Source organism: Pecten maximus, chromosome 17, assembly GCF_902652985.1.
Source record: "Pecten maximus chromosome 17, xPecMax1.1, whole genome shotgun sequence".
NCBI lineage: Eukaryota > Metazoa > Mollusca > Bivalvia > Pectinida > Pectinidae > Pecten > Pecten maximus.
Window position 1 is genome coordinate 26,681,470 of NC_047031.1, and position 13,067 is coordinate 26,694,536.

The 13,067-nt window shown below is 36.2% G+C and overlaps 1 protein-coding gene across 1 annotated transcript; it reads left to right on the top strand.

The window, feature by feature from the left end:
• The first annotated feature begins 276 nt into the window (after positions 1–276).
• LOC117315081 lies at positions 277–11,190 on the top strand. The gene is made up of 3 exons (XM_033869221.1): positions 277–392; positions 5,181–5,614; positions 6,884–11,190. The coding sequence occupies exons 1-3, from the start codon at positions 280–282 to the stop codon at positions 8,278–8,280; spliced, it is 1,944 nt and encodes a 647-aa protein (XP_033725112.1). The 5' UTR covers positions 277–279; the 3' UTR covers positions 8,281–11,190.
• The last annotated feature ends 1,877 nt before the right edge of the window (positions 11,191–13,067 follow it).

Here is a 13,067-nt window from a genome sequence, read left to right on the forward strand (position 1 = left end):
TGATAAAACACATGGAAGACATAGTCATGATACGGGGACGTTAACTATCTGTAAATAACTTCAGTGAAAACCGGGTAGGATTCCAGGTATTCATAATGATTGTAAAATCACTTCCTGGACTTAACATTATATAATTTTTAAGCTTATAAACAAAAGCAATGCCTACGTTACGACAATCCCATTTCTCTTTTCAGTAATACTACGCTAGTGTAGGCATATCAAAGAGATGTATTTTAAGCAGGCGTTCCGACACCGTTAGACACGGCTATTTTTAGCTGCATGAACCGGGTAGAATGCAGGGTCTTCATAATGTTTGTAAATTTCCTTCCGGGATTAACCAGAATTTTCGTTTCGAACATGGAAGATGGGCTGATTTTTGAAGAACACGCGAGGTAAGAAGTTGACTGATTTACATTGTCTGCTATATCCTGATTGTTATATCATGTAATTAATTTCTAATACAAATACAATATTGTTTTGTAAACCGGTGAGTAGTGGATGTGTTTACGAGAAAGGAAAGCTAAAAATATACTAATATCCGTCATAGTACAGGTGCTATCTACTGTAACCGTTACAAGCTAGCTAGGGGTGATAACAGTCAACAGAACCACAGTAAATTGATTATTAAATCGATAGTGTTGTACCCTGCTGAGTAATAGTGTTGACAACTTGACGAATAATAAACAATTGTTTATGATAAAGCTGTCAAAGGATAATAAAATCTCATTAAGTCAGAGTAAACTATGTAACTGCGGTAACACATTAAACGTTGTCTGTCAAAAAATAGTTTTAAGTATTGTTATTTCAAGGTTTAATAAAGAACTAACATTACTCTCGCCGTATGTTTGGTGTGTGTGTGTGTGTGTGTGTGTGACCTACGCTTACGGTCGGGAAATGACATTTTCTCTTGACAAAGGTGATATCTATACGTCTGTAAGCCATTGTACACCCAGCTGTTGAACAATAAAGCTTTCATACAACCAGGTCAAAAAGTATGTACGACTGAAATAAAACAAAATGATAGTTATGAACACGTCCAGTATTTTGAAATGAATTGAGATAAAAACTAAATCTAACAACAGACATTAACTGTACATGTCATTGTAACGACTCGTCCCACTAACCAGGAAGTTCTATTACACAGCAATTATGTAGCAGTTGTAGCTATTACATGTATGCGTCACCGTGAAATGTACATAGGGTATTTAGATCCTTATCAAGGAAATGTGGCAACGCACTTTGTTAAATAATCATATATTCTTTAAGTGCCACATGTTAATACAATAATATTAAAACAGGCATTTGAGGCAAAATAACAAACAAACTATTTTAACATCAAACTAATTATGGCTTACGAGACACTATATATAGAAATCATTTCACTTATCTATACAAATCTCTGTTGACTATTAGATCATGTTGTTTAGTTAAATGATAATATCAAAATATCGTATCTAAATCTATATTTTATAAAATTAGTATATAAAGATCCAATTATTGGGTAGAGTGATTGGGGATAGCCCTACCAAAAAGTCGCACAATTCCTAGTTTTGGTATCCCGATGAAATGGCAGATACAGCAATATCTGATCATATGATAAAATAATCAATACGTATTCAATTTACCAAAAGAAAATTAAAAGAGTATAACATTGACATATATATAAACCGTCGCTACTTAAACTTTCAATGTACTGAAAGGTACATAATGATATAACACCGTCCAAGAGTCCGATATGGGTGAAATAGTCCATTGAGTTTCCTTCTCAAGGGAAATAGTCACTTGAGCCTCCATATGTAGTGAAATAGTCAACTGAGATTCCTTCTTCAGGGAAATAGTCACTTGAGCTTCCATCTGTAGGGAAATAGTCCATTGAGTTTCCTTCTACAGGGAAATATTCTATGGAGTTTCCTTCTTCAGGGAAATAGTCTATGGAGTTTCTTTCCACAGGGTTTGGTCTCGTTTGGTTTATTTTCTTTTACGTCCTTTTAACAGCCAGGGTCATTTAAGTTTTGGAGGTGGAGGAAAGCTAGAGTACCAGGAGAAAAACCACCGACCTACGGTCAGTACCTGGCAACTGCCCCACGTAGGTTTCGAACTCGTTACCCGGATGTGGAGGGCTAGGGTTAAAGTGTCGGGACACCTTACCCACTCGGCCATCGCGGCTCCTAACCCCCTACCTGCTTTATTTTGAACCATTGCTACTTCTTTATATTTATTCGAACCCCATATTCCAGCATCATACAATAAACCTAGTTACGCTAGGGATACATACAACGTATTACTAATGTCATTACATAGTTCCCCAGGATGTTCATACTTGGAATAAAGAATAGTCAATGCTCTACTTGAAGATTTACATAGTTCTTGTACAGTAAAGTGCAAATTTAGGTGTTCATGAAACTATAACCCAATGTATTAGTAGTTCTGGGTTTTATCAATAGGTGTATCACCACATGTAAAAATTAAAATCTGTCAGAGAAACAGTTTTACGGAAATTACAACAACTGTTTTCTCTTGATTTATGTTTAATTTCCACTTTTTATATCAACTATTGATATTTTTTCTAACATATCTTGAATCTTCAAGTGTTATGTCAGCTTCATAAAAAAAAGTATAGATACCTAGACATCATCGACCATGTAACCTTTATATAATTATCTAATACCAGATACTACATTGTATACCATTCGTCAATGTCGGAATGCGTTACATCCCTGTTTAATACAGTACTTTACATAAATACATCTGTAACTTTCCCATTAACATTAACACTATATAGAATATATAAGTAATGGTGCATATATTTCGAGGCTTGTTAGTAATTGCCAGGGATACCGAAATGTTGCTTTTTAATCCATAAAAATATTCACGCCTTACACCAGCAAAAGCTTCATTTTTTTCTGATCGACAAAGCAAACAAAAATTATTGTTTGCTGATTTTTATTTTATTAGGAGTTGAATACAAAATACAATGCTGTTCCTGGCAACTTCTATTCTTTCTGAACCCATTTTGTCTTCGGCTGGAAGATTGTTTCCAGTTTGGATGATCACTGATTTAAAATGTCAGAATATACTTTAACCTGGAATAAATATTAAAGAAATCCCTCCCTAACTGGGCATGCTATTTATTTCACTATTGTTGGTTATTACATTTTTAAAAGTTTCAAAAGACACGATCTGTATCCAGTGTCTTTTGTAACATTTAAAAAATCAACTAATTAGAGTGAAATAGATACCATATTTAAAACCCACGAGTTGTGTGACTTGTTTGTGAGTCGACAGCAGCGGGATTGTGATCAGGTTTAAATGCAGATGTTTGCTGACATATCCAAATAAGAAATAGTAATATTATAATATGTAAACTGTATCTAATTAAAATTAAAACATCAGAGTTTCATCAATAATTTTTCAAATGTATTTAAGTCAGTGACAATGACAAACCCATAGTAACTTATTAAACGTCTTTCAAACTGTAATGTCTAGAGTTCGGTTGTGCATAAACTAAACAATCGCGGGCTATATGCAAAATCACTGTCATTGTTGGAGGGCAAAATACTTTGTCTGGGGCGATTCTGTAAGACTGGCATGTTATTTAAGGATTAACATCAATTATTTTTTCTGTTATACAGTCATAACAGAAAAAAAATGGAGTGCACTCTAAATAAACCGCGAAAGAAGAGAGTACACTCCAGTTTTTTTATGTTATGTCTGTATAACAGAAAAAAATAATTGATGTTAATTCTTATAATTTAATGTCGTCTTATACACACCAAGATATTTCACTTTCTTTGGCGAACTCTTTTCTGTGATAAATTATTACGCAACGTCATCAGCCAATCAAAAATGACGTTACATTTCGCAACGTCAAAAATTTTGTTATGGAGGTATAACAAAATTATTTCAGCCAATGAAAATGCGTGTTTCATACAAAATTAAATTATTATTGTTTTCTCTAAATGTGTCCCCGTATAGGCCCTCTATAATGTTTTTAGAAGTGAATTATGTACCAACGATATTGGTTCAACCGATCGCTTTTCCCTGATAACATTTGAAAGGAATCTCGACTACCTCATGCCACCTAGAGTTTTTGTGTTTACCTGTGATGTAATAAAGCCATCAATATCAAAATCATCGAGGGAATCCACGTCTGCTAGGACGTTACGTGGATCATGGATATTTTACATCTGGCGGGGATACCGTAATAGTTCCCGATACCATTGCAGATCTAGATACAGTGACAGTTTTACGTCAAGTGACAACCTGGACACCATGGTGTGACGTCAAATCTATTCTTATGGAGGTCAACAAAAGATATCTTATAGTTCGGGCAAAAGTCCAAAATTTCAATCCATCAAAAGACCGGCATATCAAATACCACTTATTGTATATCGATATATTAATTCAACTGTCAGCAGGTTTACATAATGGCATGAGATAGCTCGAGTTTCCTCTGGCCCTGACACCGTGTCTAGTGTAGGGCCAGAACGCACTACTATATGAAAACGTGGAATTATCCGACACCGTTTGGTATCACTAAGATTTAGGTGCAAATACAATAAAATCGGGCGTGACATAACACCTACCTTACATATATGGATAAATGAGATATTTACCTCAGAACACCAATTTAGTCCTATCTAGGTGTTTTATTCTGTCAGTGTAGACCCTCGCTTTACACCAGAGGAAAATCGGTCTAAGTCTGAGAGAGGAATAACGCTATGTATTGTGGAGGAAATTAATTTTTATGATCACATTTGATCAGATATCTTAAATTAATATATATTATATGATGATTTAATTATTTTTGTTGATATTGTTTAGAGGCATGAATTATTTTATAATTATACATGTATGTCATATTTTTTTCATTGATTATATTGTTTTGATCTGTTTTGGTATGTTTTTGTTCAGGTGATATAAAATACATTTTGTTAACAAAATCTGCCGCGATTCTGTTGAGTCTGCGCAGTAGAACTTTTATCATTTACTTGACGACGCCCAACAATCGTTGCAATAATGCTAAATGTGACTGAAAGAATATAGATCTAAACAGTAAGTGTAAAATACAAAATTACAATTATTGAATACAAATAAAAAAATATCTATGTCTTTATTTACAATTCCACACATTTGTTGCTTTTCCTTAAGATTTTTGTATTCTTTATTTTATATTCCAGATCAGACATGGAGGAGTGTCCATTATTTTCCCACATTTGTGGCGAAAACGTCCGTGTTTCCGAAGGGAGATCTGAGACATCATGGGACCCGAGGTATTCCGGAGGCATTGTTTTCTCTGAACAGCCTCTCTGCCATAGGGAAAGAATTAGAGTCGAGCTGGAAGGTAGCAGCCATGTTGACATTGGTGTTACCCAAGTAAACCCTAACTCACTACGTGGCCCGGAACTCGTGCGGAAACTTTATCTAAGTGATAAGTGCGATATTATAAATAACATTAGAGTTCATAGAAAGAAGTGTGAAGTTTTAATAACAAACCTTCAGGATAAGGTTGTCTCCCCTTCTGGTACGAAGACCTTTGGAGTTTCCGTTGATCCCAAGAAGGACGTATGGCTCGTTGTTTGTATAAAATTTGGGAATGCTTCAGTCACAATTGGTAAGTCAAAGTTAGGAGTCATCTTACTAGTTTAGTTAGGAGTCACCTTACTAGTTTAGTTAGGAGTCACCTTACTAGTTTAGTTAGGAGTCACCTTACTAGTTTAGACAGAGAGATACCACTTAAATAACGGTTATAAAAATATCGCATAATTTGTCAATTATTCAGATATTTTACCCATGTTATACTGGCATATTTGAAGAGTAATTTACCCTGGAGGTGCATGTTTTTATTTCCTTCGTCAGTCTGAAATCTGATGTGACATTGCAATATGAAGAGAAACCTTCAAAAAGGCTACTTCCATCTAATTTTATCCCTCCACATGTTTCACTTTTATCTCTGTCAAGTTATTAGCTACAACAGTTTAGATGTGCATTATTTGTTATTTTCTTCATTTCATGAAGCTGGTAAAATCAAAAAAGTCTAAAACTTGTTCCATAAAATTTCATTCGAAATGCAAACCCACTTAAGATCCTATAATGATGAACCAAAGATCGAGCTTGTACTTCAAATATATGTATGTCTTCCTCCAAATGTATTTACATGGGGCCGCGGGGGCCGAGTGGTTAAACTGTACCTACACTTTATCACTAGCCCTCCATCTCTGGGTCTAGAGTTCGAAACCCATATGGGCAGTTGCCTATTACTGACCGTAGGCCGATGATTTTTCTCTGGGTACTCCGGCTTTCCTCTACCTCCAAAACCTGACACGCCCTTAAATGACCCTGGCTGTTAATAGGACGTTTAACAAAATATACGAAGAAAAAATGTTAGTTTATACAGTATGAATACGCCGTTTCATCAGAGCAGTAGCATGCCGTATAACCGATAATAAGTTCACGATCAGTACTATGTATACGAATACCTTACATGTATTTTGCGACTGTTGCTCCGTATCACGATATCCAAACGTGGATATGTTTAGCTCTAACACCATTCAACAGATTTTATAAAGGAAGTAATTATCGCAACAACGAATGATAATAGTAACTAACTGCATCTAATAGCAATTTTATTCAAAGACAGTTTTGTAACTTTCTGATAATTTTATTGTCTCGTTTATTCCCTATGAAATATAATTTATTCTTGATAACTGGCAATGCGATTGCATGCATTAATGATATAATTCGCCATCAAGTGGTAGAAAATCACCGCGTGTGTTTCGCGAATCACTAATTCTTTTGACAATTCATTAATTTGCTAACTATTTACAATTTAGTTTCGTATCAACTAATTTGTATTATAAAAATCAACTAATTTATATTCTAGACTCACCAGCCGTGTTCCACGAGGTTACCGGAGAAAACATTGAATTCGAGGGAACAAACAAACAAAGGGCCAAGCTAAAGGTTGTCAACCCGTCTGCTATCTGTATATTGGAGAAAGCGATCACGGCCAAAGATTACAAACCTGTGACGATTGGCATTGATCCAATCCTCGGTAACGACAGGAATCCGCCACACATCTACCATGTTAGACTCGGTGTGACAAGTGTACGGCCTGACGAGTTAGCGGCGTCTGATCCACAAGCCTTATCCATCAGTAAACCATCGACAAGACGATCTCAGACAAGATGGATGCCTGTCCAAACATTCGAGAGGAGAAATACTGGCGACGTGTCCAATGTCATTAACACTTGTACAGGAACTCTCACCATTGAAGTGAATGCAGACGGGGAACTGTACTACTCACATTCAAGTGGAACAGAGGGAACGTGGACAATGAAGGGGGCGCCACTGTATATTGTTTTAGAACTATTTAGAGTTTCTATCAAAGTGTTGCAACCTTTACAAAGAACTGGTTCAGGTTATGCAGTGTATAAGAAAGGCTATAATGCATATCCGTTGGTGGATCCTAAGCATGAAAATTCAACATTTGACAGTCGCTCTGCAAATCAACAATCAGATAAAGATGATAGGAGTAATGAGTACATAAGCCCAGTTCTCAGCAACACGCCAGAATCAACAGCTTCACCATGTGAATCCTCATGGCATGACTGGTCAACATCCGGGTACACGTCATGGGTTCTACGATGTCTATCGTCACTGGAAACCGAAGCAACAGAAGAACCGGTCGACAGCTTTGAGAGAAAGATGACCGACACCATTAAAGAAATGAAGAAAATGAAACTGAAGGATGACGGTTATATGGAGATGAATCAAGTTACGAACGAAGAGCCGACTTCAACAACACCACCCGCAAGCATTACTCCGCCTCGCTCGGAGGAGATTCTGAGACAAATCTACACCAAGATGGAACACTTGGAAGATATAATTCTGAAGTTAAAGAATGTCGAGAAAAACCATCATGATAAAATGTATGCTAGTTACAAGGCACTGAAGAAAGCCGTAGAAGGAATAACAAACCCTACGGCCGACATGGTTTCCATGGAAACGATTCTTCAAGTCAACTATACAGATCTTCTTCATGAACTGGATCCACGTGATCTTATCTTTAAACTGTACCAAAAAGGGATTATCAATTTGTCTGAGAAGCAAACTATTGTAGAAATGCGAGAAAACGGGCGTAGTAAAACAGAACTAAACGACAAACTTCTTTACTTTCTCGGACTCAGGCCTGTGAACCGTGCCGAGATGATTGAAGCTTTAGAGTATTCCAACCAGGCTCACTTAAAAGACAAAATTCTTCCCGAGAAGTCAACGTAGAATTGGACAATCTTTACATTATTCCGAATACCATATACTAGTACAATGCTATAGTGCAAGTGCATCTGATGTACATTTCCGCGTCAATTAATTAATTAATTCATATTAATCAAAATTATTAGGAATTTCCATTTTGGATGGAAATCTCTATTGTTTTGTTATGTTTTTTTCTTTCTTTCTTTTTTTCTCATCGTTAATAATCTTAATACTTCTTGTAAACCTTTTCATTCAACAACAAAAAAAAGATAAAACAGTCATCTTTTAACACGTGATAGACAACTTTGAGCTCACGGAAACATTTTGGTGAGCATTACTTCAACGGTCAAAGTCGCAGATTTTGAAAAAAAAAGTTTTTGAACGACCATAACTTCATATACGATCGTTCTATTTAATAAACGCTCAGTGGATCATATAGTTCATGGTCGGGGCTGACTTTTCTCCATTATATGTTATTAGAGAATATGTCAAGGTCACGACCTCGCAATGAGGTCAAAATGAGGTAAAACATATCTTAAACTGAGAAACATGTCATCGCACATGAAATAAGGAAGTTTTTTTGTGGTCACCGGGTGAAAAATGACGGAGATATGAAAAAATCTAAGTTTTTCTCACCAAAATTCAAAAATCTGGCAAAATTGCACTAATATTTTATAACAGTTCAGTTCCTTCATCTCTTCATACACAGAATGATATTTTACACAACAATAGCATGTAAGAGTGGCTACAAAGAAGAAAAAAAAAAATTATTTCAAAACAGATTTTTTTTGTCCGTTTGTTCTAGCCCTCATACACTCAGTGCGTCTTTAAGTTCATGGTCGGGGCTAGCTTTGCGCTGTAACATGTAAAAAAAAAAAATGAATTTTTATAAATGTATATCAAAGAGCATGATTCACTGAGGCGGATTGATAGCATGTGCGTTTGCCTACAAAACCTATAAAGTTTCATTGACCTTGACCTTGGTTGGATGTCACCAAGGTCAAATGATTAAAAACCAAAAATTTCAAATTCCTTTTTAAAACAGTTTTTTGTGATCAAATTTAGAAGTAAACATTCTTTAGAAGATATGCGACGTTTGGAGGTCAAGTTATCATGTTTAACACAGAAACGATAGTTTCCGGCCAAAATTCAAAAAAAATCAAAAATTGCACTTTAAATGTTTGTTTTGCAATACTCTGAAACATAATGACATGGTAATTAGCACATCTACAACATGAAAGACTGGCTACATAGGCATGTAAATCGTCGATCTTGACCTTGAAAGATCAAGGTCACGATAGTCAAATGACCGGTCAGAGAAGGGAAGCGAAGAGAAACAGGTTAAACGCATAAAAGTGATCGTTAGAATGATAACATTTTAACGAGCGTTTCTTGGATGGAAATCCCGTGTTTTGATCTTGATTAAATCTACATGTAGTTGTTATTTCTTTAACATATATCGTGGTTTTTCAGCCTGAATAATTGTGTCGTGTACACACGTCGTGGTGTTTCAGCCTGAATAATTGTGTCGTGTACACACGTCGTGGTGTTTCAGCCTGAATAATTGTGTCGTGTACACACGTCGTGGTGTTTCAGCCTGAATAAGTGTGTCGTGTACACACGTCGTGGTGTTTCAGGCTGAATAATTGTGTCGTGTACACACGTCGTGGTGTTTCAGCCTGAATAATTGTGTCGTGTACACACGTCGTGGTGTTTCAGCCTGAATAATTGTGTCGTGTACACACGTCGTGGTGTTTCAGCCTGAATAAGTGTGTCGTGTACACACGTCGTGGTGTTTCAGCCTGAATAAGTGTGTCGTGTACACACGTCGTGGTGTTTCAGCCTGAATAAGTGTGTCGTGTACAGACGTCGTGGTGTTTCAGCCTGAATAAGTGTGTCGTGTACACACGTCGTGGTGTTTCAGCCTGAATAAGTGTGTCGTGTACACACGTCGTGGTGTTTCAGCCTGAATAAGTGTGTCGTGTACACACGTCGTGGTGTTTCAGCCTGAATAAGTGTGTCGTGTACACACGTCGTGGTGTTTCAGCCTGAATAAGTGTGTCGTGTACACACGTCGTGGTGTTTCAGCCTGAATAAGTGTGTCGTGTACTCACGTCGTGGTGTTTCAGCCTGAATAATTGTGTCGTGTACACACGTCGTGGTGTTTCAGCCTGAATAATTGTGTCGTGTACACACGTCGTGGTGTTTCAGCCTGAATAAGTGTGTCGTGTACAGACGTCGTGGTGTTTCAGCCTGAATAGTTGTGTCGTGTACACACGTCGTGGTGTTTCAGCCTGAATAATTGTGTCGTGTACACACGTCGTGGTGTTTCAGCCTGAATAAGTGTGTCGTGTACACACGTCGTGGTGTTTCAGCCTGAATAATTGTGTCTTGTACACACGTCGTGGTGTTTCAGCCTGAATAAGTGTGTCGTGTACAGACGTCGTGGTGTTTCAGCCTGAATAATTGTGTCGTGTACACACGTCGTGGTGTTTCAGCCTGAATAAGTGTGTCGTGTACACACGTCGTGGTGTTTCAGCCTGAATAATTGTGTCTTGTACACACGTCGTGGTGTTTCAGCCTGAATAAGTGTGTCTTGTACAAAAGCCGTGATATTTCAGCCTGAAAAATTGTGGTTTTTTTATAGACGTCGTGGTGTTTCAGCCACAATAATTGTGTTTTGTACAGACGCTGTGGTATAAGATAATGTCCATTTGCGTTTTTATTCGACATTTTCTTTGCTCAAATTGATCAAAAATGTATGTATATATCAGTTATGTTTTTGTCCGTATCCGAACATAGAAACACGGTCACACCACCGGATAAGTCAAAGATTATACTTTGTCCCGTCGACTGTTTTACTGTTTATATTGTATATGCTTTGTCAGTTTTGTTTAGTGGCTATGTATAAATAAAGATCTTTGTATACTGATAGTTTGGACTTTCTCTACATTCTAACGAATTGCCGTAAGTTGTATAGCCTCTGATTGGTTAGATCTAAAAACTGTTCACTATAGACTCGATTTGGTATGAGGACATTGTGAGTTTGGGTGTCTGTATGCTACTTCGGGAGACTAGTGACGTTTTCCGTTACAACAATATTTCATCAACAATGTTCTTATATCAAATCATTGTATTATCTCCCAATGTATTCACCATGAGTTATAATTATCAATCTATTATTTTTTACAATGTAGATGTTGTTTGAACACGAAATGGTACTAAAATCTTCTCAATAATATACCAATATACCATCAATCAATGTAATATTGAACAGTCAACATGTGAAATAAATCTATTGCCACACTTATTAAATAGCAGGACGCCGATACGTAACAAAGAGCTGATATAACTCAAGGTAACCACCTGTTAAGACTCAAGAACAATGAGACCTAGGTCTGTATTCATGAAATCATTCTCATTCTCAACTGTGAAATCTGTGTTCAAACTCATTTCCTTTTAACTCGCTTAACTTATAAAACAGCAATAAAAAAAACGCACAAAAATCGAAAGAAAAAGAATCTAATGTGAAATTTGTCCTAAATTCTTTCAAATCGTTGGAAAAAATATTAATTTAGATATCAGATTTATCACTTAAGTATTAAGGGCTGAGCACAAATTATACTAGGTATGATGAAGATTTCATGACTACGGGCGCAGGTGTAAGAAGCGTAATCTGTTTCGGCGATGACACGATGTTTGAAGCCGCTCTTTAGTTAATGGCACTTTTAGGCGACCGTGAATACATTTTACATGTATTTATCATACTCAAATCTAATACATTTTACATTTATTTATCATACTCAAATCTAATATATTTTACATGTATTTATCAAACTCAAATCTAATATATTTTACATGTATTTATCATACTCAAATCTAATACATTTTCTAACAAATTGAAGGTTTTCGTTACAACCCTTAAAAATATTATCGTATACTTCCTTGTCGTAAAAAATTATCGTACATTCTTGTTAGTTATCGCATTCTGTACCAGTTAAATCTACAATACATTCCTGTTAGTTACCGCACTCCGAATACTAAGTAGAAAAAAAATCTACCGTACAGACTTGTTAGTTACCGCACTCTTTAAAAGTAAAATCTACAGTACATTCTTGTTAGTTACCGCACTCCGAATACTAAGTAGTAAAATTTACCGTACAGACTTGTTAGTTACTGCACTCTTTAAAAGTAAAATCTACAGTACATTCTTGTAAGTTACCGCACTCCGAATACTAAGTAGTAAAATTTACCGCACAGTCTTGTTAGTAACTGCACTCTTTAAAAGTAAAATATACCATATTTTTTTGTTTTCGAATTCTGTAACAAAAAAAATCTACCCCACATTCCTGTTAGTTACCGCACTCTGTAACAATACAATCCACTGTACATTCTTGTTAGTTACCGCATTCTGTAACAATAAAATCCACCGTACATTCCTGTTTGTTACCGCATTCTGTAACAATAAAATCCACTGTACATTCTTGTTAGAAACTGCACTCTTTAAAAGTAAAATATATCATACTTTTTTGTTAACGAATTCTATAACAAAAACAATCTACCGTACATCCTTGTTAGTTACCACACTCTATAACAGTAAAATCTACCGCACATTCCTGTTAGTTACCGCACTCTGTAACAATAAAATCCACCGTACATTCCCGTTAGTTACCGCATTCTGTAACAATAAAATCCACCGTACATTCTTGTTAGTTACCGCATTCTGTAACAATAAAATCCACCGTACATTCCTGTTAGTTACCGCATTCTGTAACAGTAAAATCTACCGTACATTCCTGTTAGTTACCGCA

Excerpts from the sequence above, each read along its gene's own strand:
- LOC117315081 (XM_033869221.1), top strand. The coding sequence starts at position 280 with ATGAACCGGGTAGAATGCAGGGTCTTCATAATGTTTGTAAATTTCCTT. Across the intron at positions 393-5,180 it reads ATTTTTGAAGAACACGCGAG|ATCAGACATGGAGGAGTGTC; the intron begins GTAAGAAGTTGA and ends TTTATATTCCAG. Across the intron at positions 5,615-6,883 it reads GAATGCTTCAGTCACAATTG|ACTCACCAGCCGTGTTCCAC; the intron begins GTAAGTCAAAGT and ends TTTATATTCTAG.